This window comes from Dermacentor variabilis, chromosome 1 (assembly GCF_050947875.1).
Source record: "Dermacentor variabilis isolate Ectoservices chromosome 1, ASM5094787v1, whole genome shotgun sequence".
Lineage (NCBI taxonomy): Eukaryota > Metazoa > Arthropoda > Arachnida > Ixodida > Ixodidae > Dermacentor > Dermacentor variabilis.
In genome coordinates this window covers 103,525,613-103,544,416 of record NC_134568.1, presented here as the reverse complement: position 1 = coordinate 103,544,416, position 18,804 = coordinate 103,525,613, and the positions used below count along the sequence as shown (strand labels likewise).

General features: G+C 48.5%; 1 protein-coding gene across 1 annotated transcript in view; it reads right to left on the bottom strand.

The window, feature by feature from the left end:
• Nucleotides 1–18,804, bottom strand: part of Oseg2 (intraflagellar transport protein Oseg2) — an 85,799-nt gene that overhangs the window by 13,751 nt on the left and 53,244 nt on the right. The window contains exons 29-38 of the mRNA XM_075691871.1: nucleotides 14,779–14,921; nucleotides 10,855–11,013; nucleotides 10,584–10,764; nucleotides 9,842–9,951; nucleotides 9,219–9,354; nucleotides 8,957–9,055; nucleotides 8,764–8,873; nucleotides 2,646–2,805; nucleotides 1,817–2,035; nucleotides 194–397 (exon numbers count right to left, since the gene is read on the bottom strand). Coding sequence (XP_075547986.1) covers nucleotides 194–397; nucleotides 1,817–2,035; nucleotides 2,646–2,805; nucleotides 8,764–8,873; nucleotides 8,957–9,055; nucleotides 9,219–9,354; nucleotides 9,842–9,951; nucleotides 10,584–10,764; nucleotides 10,855–11,013; nucleotides 14,779–14,921 — 1,521 coding nt within the window. The remainder of the gene's footprint in view (nucleotides 1–193; nucleotides 398–1,816; nucleotides 2,036–2,645; nucleotides 2,806–8,763; nucleotides 8,874–8,956; nucleotides 9,056–9,218; nucleotides 9,355–9,841; nucleotides 9,952–10,583; nucleotides 10,765–10,854; nucleotides 11,014–14,778; nucleotides 14,922–18,804) is intronic.

Below are 18,804 nucleotides of genomic sequence, written 5' to 3'. Positions count from 1 at the left end.
TCATCCCCTGCTCCGCTCTGCGTTCGCTCTTTCATCCTTCGCTGTGCTCGTTCGCTAGGTTACGCCGAGGGACGACGCCGACGCGAAACGCAGGAACGGGCGTCTAGGAGCTGCGCTCTAAAACACCTGTCGTCCACATCTTAATAGCGCGGTAAAATTTATAGTGATGTTTAAGCAACTCGCTTTCACGTGCCTTGCAGGCGAGTCCCGCCTCGTAGAAAGCTTTATCCGCAGGAATGTGTTCTGTGTACCGCAACAGAGACACGGAGATCTTCATGGCGTGCTCAGCCAGGGTCTCCTGCCCCTGACATGCAGAGCGGGTGGCGTAGTAGTTACTGATAAGCAGTAACTTTTCGAAGTCGCTGACATCTTGGTGGCTGGTCTCTAGGTTTTTCACCTGCGTGAACGTGGCACCACACAGCGTCGGTGAAAAAAAGATACAATAAAAAGAGAGACCTCAGAAGGTTCGGGAGAATTCGAAAAAGTGACACAACCAATAAGTAAAATGACCTCGCACTTCTTTTTTCTTTCTTTTTGTTAAGCATGAGTCGTGTATACTCGCAACAATAGTTTTAAACATGAACCAGACAGCACTGCCTTTGCCGGTCACCTAATTGATCAAGCGATATAAGAACGCCTTTTCATTTAATCACCCTGCGGCGCGCACGTTAGGCGCTTGAGGTCTATTGCTTGCATACTCCTACGGGGAGGGGGGGGGGGCTACTTCCTGAATTCGAGTTTTCCTAGCTGAATAATGCACATAGCTTTGGCAATTACTTTAGAATAATAAATTGTTCTGTGGGAGAAAAGTAAAAGCACTTTAAAAATCTCCGCTCTGATTTCATTGGCGAGATGACTTGTACGTTGCTTAGACAAATCAATTTTCGCTGATACATGTATATGAGAGGCAACTGACAATGCAAATCGAAAGGCGTCATGTATACGAGTACTCGAGGCTAATTTTGTGAAACTGGCCTTGAACTATTTAGTTTCGTGGGACTCTTGCCACTTCCGTGATGCAAGACCACGAAAATAATTGTGCTGTAGAGGCAGCCCATAAATCAACAAATCCTACAAGAAATGCTCAAGAGAGGATGTTGGAAACGGGAGCCAAGTTATTGCCGCCTGGTGTTAAACGGCATGACGCATTTTGCGTGAGCGTTGGTAGACACCTTTAGCACGTATTACGAAACTCTAGGCATCGATGGGGGAACTAATTCAGAATACTGGGAATGGAAGCGTCGCTCTTGGTGCGCAGTAATTTAAGCATATATATCGCGAAACGCAGGTCTGAACAGCTTTGCGCTTCCGTGTCGCCTTCAGGTGCAACGTAGATGGAGACAACAGAAGTGAGCCGTCGCGGAAGAAGCAGATGGAGAGAAGCGTATACAACTGATGCTTCGCTATTGTGGCTCTAGCCACCATACCTTCGCGACGCAGTGGCCGCAGAGTCAACAGGGAACAACATGTCGGCAAACGAGAGGTCACAGTGTGCCGGTTGCACTACAACGTCAGCGAAAGCGCCATGGATTGTCCTGCTATACATCTACGCTTTCATCTTTGCGTGGTCCTGCGTTGCTACTGTTACTAGCCCGCTATCTGCCTAGCTATAGCACACAGAGAGCCGATCTATCTACCTCGCACTGTGCGCGCTGATGAGAGCATGAGTGCTCTCTGGAAGTGCTGCGCGCTTAGAACCATTTCGGGAGGCGCCAAACGGGAAACGTTCGCCAAGCGTTTTTGCGAGTGCAAGCACGAACTCAGACGCGAAGTTTGGTGGTAGTCACGCAGTGCACGGCGAGCGTGTTCAGCTTACAAGGTCGTGCAGGACGTCCCTGAGTTCGGACCAAGTCCGGTACGCGTGCGCACCGTACAGGCCTGGCAGGGCGAACACGCTGGCTGTGATGTGTCGGTAGATGTTGAAGTTCTGAGCTAGGGCCGGCGCTCCATAGTCGGCGTACAGGCGCAGCGCGTCCAGTGGCGACCCGTCGCGGATTCGCTGGCTGGCACACAGTGCCACGTACTTGTGTAGCACCTGCAGGAAGCCGCGTTAACGCGCGCACGCCACGTATACAGAGAATTGCAGACACTCTTCAACATCGTCTCGCGCATTTCGGGAGAATGCTTATATCCGTTTCGGTATGGTAAACATAAATATATACCTTGTATCGCGTGTAACATGGCTTGGGTTAAGCAACATGCACGAGTGCACGAAGCAAAGCTCGCCGTGCGATTTGTGTTTCATTTTCTCTGTAAACCTAATTATACTCCGTTCCTGAAATAAACCATGCAGAGTAGTACCAGAGTCCTTACGGAATCCAAATGCGTCACGACACTAGCAACGATATCTCACTTAGGAAAGAACAAACAGACAAAAATGATACAATAACAAAAGCGCTGCAAGCCAATGAGGTGGAAGCGGCGCGCAGCGAGGCTTGATTGTTCGTCTCTGGAGACATCCCTCAAGCGCTACAGATTCCCGGCGCTTTTAAGCGAAGCACTCGCCAAAACCTCCACCATAACAGCACTACAGACAGCAGCACTGAATCACATTTTAACATACGAGACTCCTAGGATTCACGCTCCGTGCAACTCCTGCTTATGAGACGTGTAGCGCGTCCGTGCTTTGCGGAACAGCGCCATACCTGCTGTCCCTGCTGCTCGGCCACTTCTAGGCACTTCTTCCATTGCTTCTTTTCGGCGTACAGGTCCAGAGCGGCAATGATGTCGACATTGGCTAATTGATCAGTCTGGCCGCGGCTGCGCAGATAGTTTTTGTACTCCTTGTCAACGTGTTCCTCCAACCTGCACAAATGAATAAATAAATAAAACGAACAAAAACAAACAAACGAACACAAACAAAACTGCCAGAGCAAGGCCTTGGGCAAAACACATTGTAGGAAGCCCAAGCTACAAAGCACACTTCTCTGCAGCTCCAGTGGTTTGCTCTGGGCGTCGTAAAGGGGGGGGGGGGGCGGAGGGGGGAGGACAATATGCACCTCATCCGCTGCATTGCCAGGCGGACCGGGGGCGCTTGCTCTAATCCGATATACCGCCTAAAGAAAAGAAAGAAAAATAGAGAGAAGACTGGGTCATACTAGAAAGAGTTACTCGAGAGGCCATGCACGTTGTGACATGCCTTCCTTGTATGACTCCCATTCCTACACTTAGACCGTAGGCTCGGCTGAACGCTATCGCGATAAAACGGTGTACCAATGTTGTAGTGCACGCCGTCTGAAAATTCACACGAAGTCAGCTGCAGCAGCGCTTGCCCGGCGCTCGCCTCGCGCGCCATCGCGGAAGAGGTCCATAGTATCCTTAGGAATAGGGTAATCACTCTACATACGATCACTTGGTTCCCGGCACACTTGGGCCTAAACCTGGACTCGCTCACCAATCTCAATGACATTTCCCACTCCCAGGCGCGCGTACTAACTCTTGTCACAGTCAAAGAGGAGGAACCTTGTCACAGTCAAATATCCAAGAGTTCCGGGACGCTCTACTCACCTTTAATGAATTCACTAAGCATTTCTATCTGGAGACAGTAATCTTTCCTCCACCACATAAAAAGCTCACAAGACCTCAGGCTATAACCCTTAGGAAACTTCAGACTAGCTCTTATCCTAGTCTGGCCTCCGTGCACTGTTTATTCCCGGACGTTAACTCAGTGTCCTAGCTGCGGGAGGACATGCAATTTAGATCACATGCTCTGGCGGTGTCCCTCGTTACGAGAGTATAAAGACATCACTGAACAGAAGCGGAACTCGGCCATCAAGAGCTCGGAATGCCATCGTCAGCTTTGGGCTGTCCAGATAGCCTGCGATGCGGCGGTTAGGTTAGGCCTAACTCCCCACGTGGGAGCGACCTGCGGTGTCGCCCTGAGGGGTGGCGCTTTTCAGGATGCTTTTAATAGAGTTTAGATTAGGGGACGCAAACGGCTTGCGTACGCCAGAACTAGGGGCGACGGTACTGCGCATGCGCGGACCCCTACGTCTAGGTCAGCGCACGCGCAGTACCGTCGCCTCTAGTTCTTGCGTACGCAAGCCGTTTGCGTCCCCCTAATCTAAAACTCTCTAATAAAGTTCTTCGTATCCGTATCCGTATCTCCTCTACTGCCTTCTGTCTTATCCAGTGCTCAAGTTAGGGGGGAGGGGCGTCCCTCCCCTTCATTCTTTATATATATATATATATATATATATATATATATATATATATATATATATATATATATATATATAAGTGTGCATGAGAGCGCGCGCGTTATGCTGGTCGCCACCTTATGAGGGGCCCCCTCTACTGAAGGGAGACTAAGCCCTGGTCTTATCCGACCCCATTATAGTGGCTTAGGGCACAAACAACTGACCTACGTCATTCCAAATTCAAGAAGAAACCATATGGCCTTGCTCTTGCGGATGCCTCAAGTGCTCCATGAGGAATATACATGGACAGATGCATAAATGGCGGCTTGCTGCAAATGAGTCTGCGTATACACTCTAAGAATAGTTTACACCCTTTGGCTTGCCCCTTCTGCCACACAAGAATAATCGTCATCTGCCTTGATGCGTTTCCTTTCTTTATCGCTGCAAGCCCGGAACTTTCCAGTGACGAACGGCACGCGCGTTATCAGAAGGGGCACTCCAAAGGGTGTAAACTGTTCTATGCTGATAACGCGCGTGCCATTCGTTACTGGAAAGTGCTGGGCTCGCAGCGATAAAGAAAGGAAACGCATCAAGGCAGATGACGATTATCTTTGTGTGGCAGAAGGGGCAAGCCAAAGGGTGTAAACTGTTCTTAGAGTGTATGGCCCGCACTTCCCGGTGAACGCCTACGTAAAGGCGCCCTAATCTGTAACTGGCGTACGCGAGCGGCGGCTTTTCCGTGCGTCAGCGCCGTATGACGGAGTGAGGCTGGAAACAGCCTAGCAGACGGTAGGCCCAGCTGAGCGCGCTTTGTCCGCATGCGCTTAGCCTCAGGCTGTTTCCAGCCTCGCCCCGTCATACGGCGCTGACGCACGGAAAAGTCGCCGCTCGCGCACGCCAGTTAAAGATTTGGGCGCCCGACGCCTATACCTGACGGAGGTATTGTTTCAGCCTGTGGCGGCTAAACTTGTAGCTTCGTGAGATGACGTGAAGAGAGCAGGAATACTTGGGAAGGGCCTGCTCTTCTACACGGGCCCTACGCAAACGGAAGGTATGCTGTTGCGCTATAGTTGATGCTTGCTATAAAGGACATAATGCATATGCAACGGCACAGTCACAAAGAAACAGTGGCACACATTACAGGCGTCGTCACAGACGCACGCTTAGCGCTCATGACCTGTGTGTCTATGTTTATTTCTTTGTGGTTGTGGCGTCGCGCTACGTTATGTTTTGTACACAAGCGGTTCGGCTGCTGCAACGAGCGCGGCCTACCCTGTAGACTTCGCTTCGGACGTACGCCGCCTCATTGACAAGTGTCTCTGCCCTGCTCGGATATTATAGACCACCCAGTTTAATAGGCGCCGGCGACGCCTGTCACCTATGGGGTGCAGTGCACCGGCTGCCATTTCTACAGCTGTATCTGAAGGACAGTGTACTTCAGAAAAAATCCATCCTGCGCTCCACGTGTGCAGCCATTCTTCAACGTGAGTCGGACCTTCCCGGCGGCATACTACGCCGTGAGGAGGCGGTGGTGAAGAGTATCCACATGGGCACCGCATATACCCTTGCGCTCCGGATCACTTGGACTTCCGATGCACAAGATCATCCTGTGGCCCGCTCGTTTCCACAACTCCAACCACGGAGACCACGCTGGAGCATTCCCTGTGTGCCTATGCAGGCCTTCACTCGATCGGCCCGTGCCCACCGCTTCAGAAGCATGCAGCCAATGCGAAGGTCGACAGCTGACCTTCAATCATAGTCTTCTGTGCAGCGTGATCTTACTTCAATTTAATTATGGAGTTTCATGTGCCAAAAATCACTATTTGATTATGAGATGTGCCGAGGTGGAGGACTCCGGATTAATTTTGACCACCAGGGGATCTTTAATGTGCCCTCAACGTGCGACCATTTTTGCATTTCGCCCGCATCGAGATGCGGCCGGGATTCGATCCCGCGATCTCGTGCTCGGCAGCGCAACACCATAGCCGCTAAGCCATCGCGGCGGGTGTTGTGACCTGTACTTTTTCACGATCTCCTGTCTTTCCGCGGGATTCCCTGCATTTCCGCGTGAACCCACGCATATGTGTTTTCGTGCTTCCGCCAATGTTTCGTCTTTTTACACACACTCATTTCACTGTGGGAAATAAACGATATAATATCGTACAAAATCTGTTAATTCATGTCGTATACGACATATCTCTGTTTTCCCGCTTTTTTCTGCATAGTTTAATTTTTTTTTTTCATTTTTGGCGAACTGAGCGCAACGAGCAGTTTACGGAGAGCACTACATGCTATCTTCTTTGCAAACGACATGCCTTTTATGGCTTGTTTTATTCCGTAGTCCTATTTATTTATGTCAACCATCGCACCTTGTATTCGATGTATTAATATTATGTTATTCTCTGTACATTTCTTAAAACCGCTCCTGCCCTAAGGCCTCTCAACAGAGGCTGGCAGTATACGCTTTAAAAAAATAATAAACCTCTTCGATTTCTTTAATGTGTCAGTACTTTTGGTTATATACTAAAAGTTGTGAAGCACTGTCCAAGAAGGTTCCTACCACAAGAATTAAATTGAAAAAAAATTGGGGGGGGGGGCTTAGTAGTAGCTGAGATAGAAGTAAATGAAATGATGCGATATCATATAGTGCGAGGAGGCAAACTATACCCTTCCCGCAGCAGAGGCTCTTTCCTATTGCCACGATTAGCGTCGGCAAGAGACATTCATCCTCTGCCTTCTATATCGGAGCCAAATACCCACGTGACATTTACGTCCCAATGTTGCCCTCCATTTTTCTCCTTTTCTTCTTGCCGCGCGGCGTATTTCGGTAGGCGGATTTGAGGCTGCAGCTCTGTCGTTTTGCGGCAATCCCTCAGTTCGCATTGCTGCTGTCTATTTATGCGCTGCACGCGGAACCACGACGCCCGTAATGTCGTCTCAGTAGGCGAGGAAAGTGGCCCCTTCGAGAGCGCTCGGGGTGTCGTCTGAATTCTGAGCTGTTTTCGCGGCGTACACCTGTTAAATACTTCGCAGACATTATCGTCACCCTGTGATCAACGCGCTACGCTTGTCTGGTTTGCAATGCCTAAACCTGGCGCAAGAAGTACTGGCACAATAACAATACATTTAGAGTTCTCATTAAACCACCGTAGAAAGCGTGACAGGACCATCAAGCAGCGCACCAAAACAAATGTCAGCCCTGAGTAAGATTGTTCACAAACGACAATGTTCATGCGGTGCTGAACATTCATACTCGTAGTAGCATGGCAGGTTACTATTTTTACTTCTTTTTTTTACGTCGCTGTGTATTGCCCTTTGAGTCCAAGATATTTAAGTATAGTGTTCACGATCAGTGCTTTACGTAATTGGAACGCATATAGTGAGCTGCAAAACATTACACGAGATGCCGATTCATTAGGAACACCTTGCTCAACGTGACAAGGAGTTGGCTTACTTTAGAGTTTTGTAGCAGTTACTTCAAGTAGCTGCTACAAACTTTTTTAACTTCTTTTTTTTTCTTTTTTTCACGGCTTTTGTGGTCAAAAAGACTCGGATACATACATTTCATCATTGGCGCTTTCATTATAAGCAACCACTCAGAGGCAAACATATTCGTCTATTCGTCAAGACACAGGGCCAGAGGTTGTTTCACCAAATGCGGGCCCTGTTTTTCATAGAATAAACAACCTGACAATTAACGTCTAACGAAATTATTCGTTGATACATCGGCAAATACAAGGGGTACAAAGGTTTCCTCGAGTAAAGCTGGTAGCGGCATGCGGTGCTTAACATGTATTCTCGGGAGCCTAAGTGGCTTGCAAAGGGGGCTCATCCGACTACGCTTCGAGCCTTCGATCGGCTCCGTTTGGTCCCTAATTAATGCGAAAAAAAAAAAGAAAGTGACGGCTCTTTTTCTTATTACTAGATGAAAGAGTGTGTGTCTCTTGTGTCGCGTATGCCGGTGCCTTTAGGATGTGTTGCATCCTTTCAAGCGTAAGTGCTTACAATCGACATAATTTATTGTTCTCATGAAGCCGCGCTCTAAGTCCCGCGTGTATGTGTTTGTGTGTACGTGCGAGTCCCGAGGTCGTTGAGTTTGTGCTATCGCGATGGCATGTCGGCTGTTTGTGAGTGCAACCATCTCCGGCTTGAAAACACACTCCAGGGCGCCAAATTTGTGCTTCTTGTTCATAAAAAAGCGCATTCATATAGATTGCGTCGAAATTTCTTGCACAATAAGGTTCCAATTTTGAAGTAGCTAAGTTAGCTTTGACGGCTACGCTAGCTACAAAACGTATTATTGGCCTAGTTGGTTCATTATAGTGTCGATCACAGGACACCTTGTGGTCGTCCCCGTCTCCTTTTCTTGTGCGTCGTGTTCTCTGACGCCGCTTGAGCTACGAACTACGCGTTAGCTATCAAGTGTTGCTAGCTCCTCCCCAGTACGCCCACCCCCCTCCCCCATTTAGAAAAAAAAGAGCAAACATTAACGCTCAAGTATTCAGTACTACTTAATCGGTATTTTAGAGACCGCGAACATTTCGCGTTAGGTTTTTTGTGACCATGCATGTGTTCTGTATTCACTGCACGCTCAGCTTTGACTAAAATGGAACTAGATGCTCACCCTGGGTCGAATTCCTGGGCTACCTTCTTAGCCTTGCTCCACTCGCCACCCGCGATCAGGGCCTCTATGGCGTCCTTGACCAGCTCCATGCTGAGGAACAACTGTGCTGCCTGTGTAGCGATGTCCACGAAACAATGCATAACCAAGTTCGATTTAGGGCGATTAACACTTGCATTTCAAACATAAAACTTACCGAACTGTGTTTCTTGATGTCCAACAGCATACGTGCGGCGTTCTTGAGTATCCTGTCTGCCTTGTGCTCATCTAGAAACTTTAAGGCGAGGTCGGCCGCCTGTGTGCACCGAATATTCATTGTTAAATAAGCTGCTTGTGTTACCGATTCATAGCTCCGCAACGGTATCTAGCTTCGGTCTCACTAAGCGGTTACAGTATGCCCAACCTTTGATTTTTCTAGCTTCGTTAAGCAGATACGAGTGCCCACGGCTGTTGCTTACCTTCACCCAGCATTTTTCGAGCATGTCCACGTTTTTCACATTTTCAGGTGTCATGCGCATATAGCAGTCTACGGCTCGGTCGTGATGCCCATTTCGTTCCCACTCCTGGGCCTGTTCAAGCAGGACGTCAACGTCTCTGTGAAACGGGGTGAACACGAGCGACATGAACATAGTCTCGGAATAACTACTTCTTACGCTAGTATTCATATACCCGCTAACAGCGATAAGCTGCGTTAAAATGTACTGCAATGACAGATCCAAGTGCCAGTTTCCTTACTCAATTCTTAATGGCCACCATATTATTCCGATTCGCGCCGCCTTGCGGAAATTCTGCGAATTGCCCAAAAACACTTGATGGCGACTAAATATTAGCAGCTCCCAGGGGACAATTTATTCTTTTTTTCTTCAGCACACGATCAGATAGTTGCAGCAGCGAATACCATCGCCACATTAAAACTGCAATAAATCCTTTGTAATACGGAGCACCTTCCCGCACCGAGGCACAAAGCCGACCTCACCCTTATTTTAGCGCGCCCCTCCAGCTCATACAAGTAGCCGCCCTTAACATTAACTCTGTGCTTTTCCCGTTAGATGCAGGAGTGAATGCTGCGAGCAACACCTACCGTGATCCTTTCGTGTCCATGTGGTTGTCGTACTCCTCTTGAAGCTCCATAATCTTCGAAGGTGTGTACTCTCTGCAGATGCGAAGAGCGTCATTCCACATACCCGCGTCCTGCGCAGAGATTTCGGCGTCTTGGCACCTCCCTCATGCTGGCGTGCTTCTTTTCCTTCTGCCCTTTATGGATTACACGCTAATCTACCGCTGTGACGCTACAGTGATGACATCAGCACAATGCACCGCTAAAAATTCCTAATTAACATTTGTCATGCGAAAAAACAAAAACAAAAAAACGCACCATTTATTTTTTCCCCAGAGCTTGTTGTACAGGCTTCTACAGGTTGAAAAAGCATTATTTTTGTGCTGAATAATACACTTGAAGGAAAGGCCGTGACGTTCCGTCAAAGTCCCCTGCTCAGTATGAAGTACAACTGCAGCTCTGCCTGTGCTTAATGAATGCACGAAAGGCCGAAAGATCGGGCGGAAGTGCTTATTTCTGACTCACTACTTCGCGTAGAGCAAGGTGAACGAGGAGTGAAAGAAAGCGAACAGTGTGTGCTCGTGAAAATGGCGACAAAATACAGAGCACTATGCAGCCTCATTGTGCGATATGACCGCGAACGCCGAAATTTGCATTCATCAGGCTACATATGCTACGGCGATCCCTTTATATGAGTTCAAGTGCCTCTCATGTTTTGTTTTTTCACTTTGCTCCCGAGGTATGTGGAAAAGCAGAGACTGGTAACCTTGTACAGTTTGATGACGAGGTCCGGCCTTTCAGCCCGAAGTGCCAATGACTCAGCTTGCTGATAGTGGCCAGCTTGAAAGGCAACCCTAGCCTGGCCGATGGACACGTCCGCCACGGATTCCGGGTCGTGAGCCTCGGCCACACGCCTGGCGCTGTCCCAGTCTTTATTGTGCACGTACCTTTTGGGCCAGAAAAGTAGTTCCCTGGTTATATTCTCGACGCGGTCACGTAAGGTCAACTGTGGTTCCCATCACAGGTGGGCGACTTACATAAGCACCGCTTCTTTAGGCTTGTTAGCCTTGATGAACTCTTGTTCCGCCTCATGGAACTTGCCCTCGTCCTCAAGAAACATGGCGTACTTGAGGTGGATGTCTGGAAGCTTGTGCTTGGCCGTTGCTTGCGCCAACTCGAACGCAAATTCAAAGGCACTGGAGCAACACCGCCGATATAAGCACTAGTTTGAAATTGCACTCCATAAGACACACGCTCAATCCGTAAAAAGATGTGAGAATATGTCCAGAGAGGCCCTTTTACATAGCTATCATTTGGCCCGTCTCATCGTCCTTCCAAGCATTCCTGTGGTACGCCCAGGAGAAGGGGATTCTTCATTAAATCTGACGAGACCAGTCCTGCCCGAGCTTCAGTTCAACTCCCTCTTCTCGTGTTCTCTAACCCACACCCTTTTCCCCAATTACCAATCAGGTCGCGAGCCACTGTTCTTGAAAAACAATAGTTGATTCATTCATTTAGTTATTCTCACATTAAACAGATGCGCGTTCTCTTGCACTCCGTTGCAAATAAAATTAAGCAATACCTTTAGTACTCACTCTTGCCGCACGTATACTGCTGTGCCGCACCATTCCCGCTGTCTGAATAGGAGATGGTGTGGCAACGAGGTTTGCGAGAATTTGTCGACAAACTCGCCACGAAATAACTGCCTCAATTGCATGGTAATAAATGGGGATAATAAACACATGGTTAAGTGCATGTGCCACAAAACGCGTGATGTGACAGGAAGGACGCCAGATTAGCGCCTTCTATAAAGTTACAAAAGTTGAAGAGGTCGCAGTAAAACAGACCCAAGGGCAGCTGAATCTTTTAAGTGCTCCCTCAACTGCTTCCCATCGGAATGGCGCACCGCCAAGGTGGTGCTCATCCCCAAACCGGGGAAACCTCCGCACATAAATAACCTGCGTCCCATCTCTCTAACATCGTGCATTTGCAAAGTGGCTGAACATGCAATACACAATCGAATCGTCGAACACGTAGAAAACCACGATTAGGCATAATCTAATAGGTTTTAGAAAGGGACTCTCCACACAGGATGCAATGCTCCTCCTGAAAAGATCCATATTCGACAACGAGACGCGAGACGTAGGAGTTATCACTGCACTCGACCTCGCTAAGGTCTTTGATAAGGTGGCTCACGAACACTTCTTGAAGGAAATTTCCCATCTCAACCTAGGACGGAAATTCTTTAATTTCACTCTCTCGTTCCTAACGGAAAGGAAAGCGTTCCTTAGACTAGGCACGATCTCGGGCGGTCCTTACGAACTGGGCAACTGCGGAACCCCGCAGGGCTCGGTCCTATCCCCGCTACTATTTAATATCGCCATGCATAAATTCTCCGAACGACTGGCCGCACTCTCAAAAAGAGGCCACACAATCTATGCAGACGATATTACAATCTGGTCCCCGGGGGGATCTCTGGCCGATCTAGAGCAATCTCTCCAGGCGCCCATACATGTAACGGAAGAATTTCTCGCATGCACGGGTCTCAAGCTGTCACCGACCAAATCCGAACTCCTCCTCTACAAACAGTCGAGGCAGGGCGTTAGGAACCTCGAGCCTCTGGAAACGCTGCCAGTCGAAATTACAACACGAGAAGGGCACCCTATTCTGAGGGTGAACTCCATCAACATTTTAGGACTTTTAATCAACGCCAAAGGCTGTAATGCAGAAGCTCTAAACAAGCTAGGCGCGCAGGCGAAAAATATACTAAGACTCATCACTAGAATCGCAAGGAAACGGGGGGGGGGGGGGGGGGGGACTCAGGTAGGACAATCTACTCAGGGTCTTCCAAGCTTTCTTCATCAGTCATATTACTTACACTTAGTATTACTTAGTCGTGCTCCAAATGCGGTCACGCATGCTGCTCCTTCGACCGCATGCTCTGGCTGTACCTGTACAACGCGGGCTCCGACCTTCACTACAAGTCCAAGTGGGACGCCTTGGTGAAGAGCTCGGATTTCACGAACCAACTACAGGCCGTCCAGAGGGTCCGCGACGTCGCGGAGAGTCACCACCTCCCTGTCCTGTCGTGGGCGGAGCCACCAACTTGATTGGGGAGCCTTCGCTTCCCCAATCAAGTTCCTCAGGACACTCTAATAAAGTTCTTGTCACTGTCAGTGTCCCTCAACTGACTGCTTTCGACCGATGACACGGAACTGACATTTCAATGCAGGGGTTTTACGGGTCAAAACTGCGATCTTATTATGAGGCTTGCCCAAGGTGGAGGACTACGAATTAATTTTGACTACCTGAGGTTCCTCAACGCGTACCTAAATCTAAGTACACGAGCGTTTTTGCTTACACCCAAATGCGGCCGCCGCAGTGGAGATCGAACTCGCGATTTCAAGCTTCGCTGCGCAATGCCCACTGGGCTACCACGACCATAACCACTGGGCTACCACGACGGATCAAGGAAATTACATACTCCTGTCAAGGCTGCACCGTGGGCTATACATGAGTGACGCCGCATTGAAGGATTCCGCAAGAACTTTTTAAAGCGAAACTTTCTTTGCCTCTTCTTTCGACTTTCCCACTGCTGCTGCTGCAGCTGTGGGCTCCTGTCGCGCACACCGCCTCGGGAGGTGGTTCAGAGCGTGTATATAAATGACAAGCGCGAGTAAGAGAGGAAAGGCGACGGGAGAATTCGTTTTCACCCCACCGCGTCAAATGTGCACAATGCCCTCTGGAGCTCCCTGGCCGTCGCCACATTAGCCGCTTGACAGCTGTAATTATCCGTGACTCCCCTCAGAAGCATTGCAGAAACTGCAGCGCTTCCCTTTCCACTAACGCGCGAGGCCAGAGGGTACGCAGATAGTACTGTAGAGAGGAGAAGAAGAGAAGAAGAAGGAGAGGGAGGAGAAGAAGCAATTCCCATATAAGAGAGGGGGTAGGTAACGTAAGAAGGCAAGGAAACCCCACAGCGGTTGCGGGGAAACAGGATAAGCTTAAGTTCAAGGTACAGTACAGTACGTTGCTGCTATTCCTGAAAAATAAACGCCATGCAAATATGTCAAGCGCGGAACTTACGCAGGGCGTGCAGAAGCAGAGCCGCATTAATTAAAGCACACCGCAGGGTCCAGGAGAGACTACGGAAGCGGTCGACCGTCAAATCAGCACTTCTGTGCTCGCCGCGTTACTTTACGGCTATGGTATTGCTAGATGTCGCTGATTTGATCCCAGTCACGGCAGCCGCATTTCGACAGGGGCGAAATAGAAAACGTACGTGCACTTAGATTTTGGGACACGTTAAAGAACATCACGGTGTCAAAATTAATCCGGAGTCCGCCACTACGGCTTGCCTCATAATCTGAGTGTGGCTTTGGCCCGTACAGCCTCATAATCCAATTCCAGTTTAATACTTCTGCCACAATGCGATGTGCCATTTGAGGAAATGACAACGCTCAAGCCTCTCAGAGGTTATAAAATATGGCGCACAACAACGCCTCAAGCAAGCACATCTCCCTATGTGTTCTGTGTACTACGCAGACAAACAGCAGTGGTGCACGCAAGGTAACGTTTAACATCAACTCACCACTCTCGTGTTAGACTAAACGTTGAAGAAATTAAGCTTTAGCCGTCAACATCACCGCTAATTATCGTCATTCAAAGCATCCAGCACAGAAAGCTTTGCTTACATCGATTCCCACGGTGCCTGGGATCTGCATAATTTTGTGCACCTAAACCTAAGTGGACGGATCTTTCTTTTTTGCTCTACGTTGATTGGAATGTGACCACCGAGGCTGGGAATCGAATACGCGGCCTCTCGATCGGACACAGGCTGCCACAGAAAAGGACACTTGGCATAACCAAACCCACGGGCCACTGCGGCAGAAATGGGCCGAAGTTGGCTCTTCTGTAGAGTCTCCGTGAGCACGCCGACGCGACAGAGTGGGCCTCCTTACCAGTTCTCGGCGGCATAATCGATGGTGCTGTCGAGCAGACCTAGCTTTGTGAGCAGCCGCACGGCTGAGTCACCACCGAGGCTCTTGGACCAAAGATAGGCCACCTGCTTGCAGGCCACAGGACCGCCGTGCTTCTTGGCCACCTGCGTCGTTTGATCAAATGATCACAGATCCTGACCAAAATGAATTGCTCGAGGAAGACGCTAAAATGTCCCGCAATTATTTTACACTGACGTACCAAATGCACCTCACCGACACTTCGGGTAGCAACTTCACCTGGCAGGTGCTGTAGAGTGCTCGTAAGCAGCATTTAGCCTGCGGCTTAGGCATCTCCAAGCCGTTGTTCTCTGTTTTCATTCGCTGCGAAAGGCTCAATGTAAGTAGCAACCGATTGATACCAGGTAGTTTCTGTGCGCCAAAATCGCGTCAAGGACGCGACTCCCATCCCCTCTCATTCAGACACCTGTGTGCCGCACAATTCATGAGGTGTGACCGAGGGCGCTATAACGTTAAGCTATTTCAAACTGTTCTATCCTCATGATGCAATCAGGCCTCCACGGTTGGTCAAGAAATCTTCGTGCCACCCCCACTTGACCTGTCCGTCACGTGACGTGATCAAAACCGTGAAAATTCCCCGGCTGGTATGATATGTGCGCACCTATTATGCCTGATCAGACCGAACGAAAGAAAAATAGCTATTTCTGATTCGACGCCTTTCTTCGCCATTAGCCCTCTGCTATTGGTCAAAAGTTTTTGGGCCGCGCCCACATCGTCTGTCTGTCACGCGACGCCAAAAAAAAAAAAAACTGCGAAAACTCACCGCGTCAAAGTGACGTGTACGCGTTAATGATGTATTAATATGCCGAACAAAACTTAGTTTTTTTCTGAACAGCCAGAAACTTCCCTGTTCCGAAAAGAATAGTCCGCCGACCACTCTGGCACTGGCTACTCGGAGCTGCCGAGGAGCATGGATTTATTTGCATGTACATGACAATTTTCTTTTTGCGTGACAGTATAACGCTATCGAACCCTTTCGACAAGTAAACGACTTCGCTCTGCTAACTCTTCTTTCCTGAGGATCCGTTCTAGCGGCATTTTTAACCTTTCGCTGCACACCGCCGCGATTCTCGGCCAGCCACTGCAAGCTGAGTAAGGGGAAGCGAACTAATCGTAGACGCTGACACGACCCTCCTTATCCGGTTATCTACTTTCACTGTGCTGGCTCGGCCCCATCGAAACCCTCTCCACTTGAGCGTGCTCCTCGCCTCTTGTCAGCTATTCCTATTCGCTTTGAATGCAAACAAAAGTAACCTCCTATAAACGAGGAGCGCATTTGGCTGGGCTTTTCAAACAACGCTGCTGGTTACTGCCCGATGCTTGCGTCGGTGGTGACGTAAGTTTGACGTTAGCAGATTGGATTAAAAGCAGATTCAAATAGTTTTACGTTATAGGGCCCTTACTTCTGCAAAATATTTTAAGTTTGTTTTTGGCACGATTGTCCAGTTTAGTAAAAAAAAAAAACGAAAGATAGGTTCACCTAACCTCCGGCAAACCCCGTCAGTCAGGTCAACTTGGCAGCACAAGCATGGACAGCTGCCACTAAACAAGTTCTGGTGCGTTATTTCGAGCGATGTGGGACACAAACCCGTGATGTACGTACGCGGACAAAAGAGAGTGAGCTTCACCAGCAAGCTTACGTCGGCGACCTCTACAGCCCGCATTTTCAGTGCCTGACAACTCTCACGACATGTGCACCGGCATGACTTACGACAGCGAGACATCTTTTTTTTTTACTATTCATTTCTGAACGGGCAACGACATTTTGTTCATTTCTTTTGCCTGATCGCGCACCGAACTTTAGTCCACCCCTTGTTCTCACCTAACAGCGAGGACTATGCTGCGGTTCCTTGCGTCACCTGTGAAAGAAGTGGAGTTATCTCGGGTCGGCATTTACAACAACTAGATGGGGGTGCCCTGAGGCGCGTGTATGCATCTCCGACAAAATTTCACCACTACGCCCACATACGCTTCTGAGAACCGTACTTCAAGAAAGTAACGTTTAATTACTTGTAGACTGCCGGCTGCAGCCAGGACCTGACAACGAACACAATAGCATGTATAGGCGTCTTATCATTAGCCTATGTTCACTGCAGGTAGACGGAGCAAACAGCGACTACGAGAGCACCGCGAAGGAGAAACGCGCGCAGTGCCACAGCTCCCCAGCGCAGGCAATAAAAAGTCTACGATATCCTGCGTAGCTGTAACTTGCAATATTCAGTTCTTGACATTGCCAAGATTACAGAAAGGACTAATGTATATTAGTTGCACTTCATTCGTCATGCCAGGAAATGCTGAGTCACAGTATTCTAGCTCAAAACAACTCAAGTCACGTGGCTTCATCACTGTGGAAACATTTATTTCTTGCCGCATACTTTTGAATGACAAAAAAGTTATTACGCAAAAGCTTTTCATAAACAACAGATGCTAGCCAATCCTTATGCTGGACATAATTGAAAAATTATAGGCCCATTAGCTTACTCCCAGTATTATATAAAATATTCATCAAGATAATTTCCAGTAGAACAAGGGCAACACTGGACTTTAGTCAACCAAAGGAAGAGGCTGGCTTCAGGAAGGGAGACTCTACAATGGATCACATCCATGTCATTAATCAGGTAATCGAGAAATCCGCAGAATACGATCATCTTCTATATATGGCTTTCATAGATTACGAAAAGGCATTTGATTCAGCACAGATACCAGCAGTCATGGAGGTATTACGTAATCAAGGAGTACAGTCCGCTCACGTAAATACCTTGGAAAATATCAACAGAGATTCCACGGCTACCTTGATTCTCCACAAGAAAAGCAGGAAAGAAAGGGGTCAGACAAGGAGACACGATCTCTCCAATGCTATTCACTGCGTGCTTGGAAGAAGCATTCAAGCTATTAAAGTGGAAAGGCTTAGGACTAAGGATCAACGGTGAATATCTCAGCAAACGTCGGTTTACAGATGACATTGTCCTCAGCAACACTGGAGATGAGTTACAACAAATGAATGAGGACCTTAACCGAGAGAGCGTAAGAGTGGGGTTGAAGATCAATATGCAGAAGACAAAGATAATGATCAATAGCCGGGCAAGGAAACAAGGGTTCAGGATCGCCGGTCAGCCTGTAGTCTGTGAAGGAGTACGTTTACCTAGGTCAATTAAGCTCACAGGAGACCCTGATCATGAGAAGGACATATACAGAAGAATAAAAATGGGTTGGAGTGCATACGGCAGACATTGTCAGCTCCTGACTGGAAGCTTACCACTATCATTCAAAAGGAAGGTGTACAATCAGTGCATTTTACCAGTGCTCACATATGGGCAGAAACTTGGAGACCGACAAAGAAGCTTGAGACCAAGTTAAGGACCGCGCAAAGAGCGATGGAACGAAGAATGCTAAGCATAACGTTAAGAGACAGAAAGAGAGCGGTTTGGATCAGAGAGCAAACGGGTATAGCCGATATTCTAATTGACATTAAGAGAAAAAAAAATGGAACTGGGCAGGTCATGTATGCGCACGTTAGATAACCGGTGGACCATTAGGGTGACAGAATGGGTGCCAAGAGAAGGGGAGCGCAGTCGAGGACGACAGGAGACTAGGTGGGGCGATAAAATTAGGAAATTCGCGGGCGCTAGTTGGAATCGGTTGGCGCAGGACAGGGGTAATTGGAGATCGCAGGGAGAGGCGTTCGTCCTGCAGTGGACATAAACATAGGCTGATGATGATTATTATTAACGAATGCGGCCGGCCAATGGCGAACAGCACCTATACGAACGAAAAGCTTTGTGAATTTGACCCCAGAATTATCCCAGTGCTGTCAAAATCAAATGGTAACATCTATTCGTTTTACTTTTATGTTCGAAGCAATTTTGAAATGTGGGTGGCGCACACTTTATGCTTTAGTTCCAAGCTAGCGCTCGCAGAAATAATTGAGGGGAGGGAAAAAACGAAATTCATGATAATTGCATGTAGGGC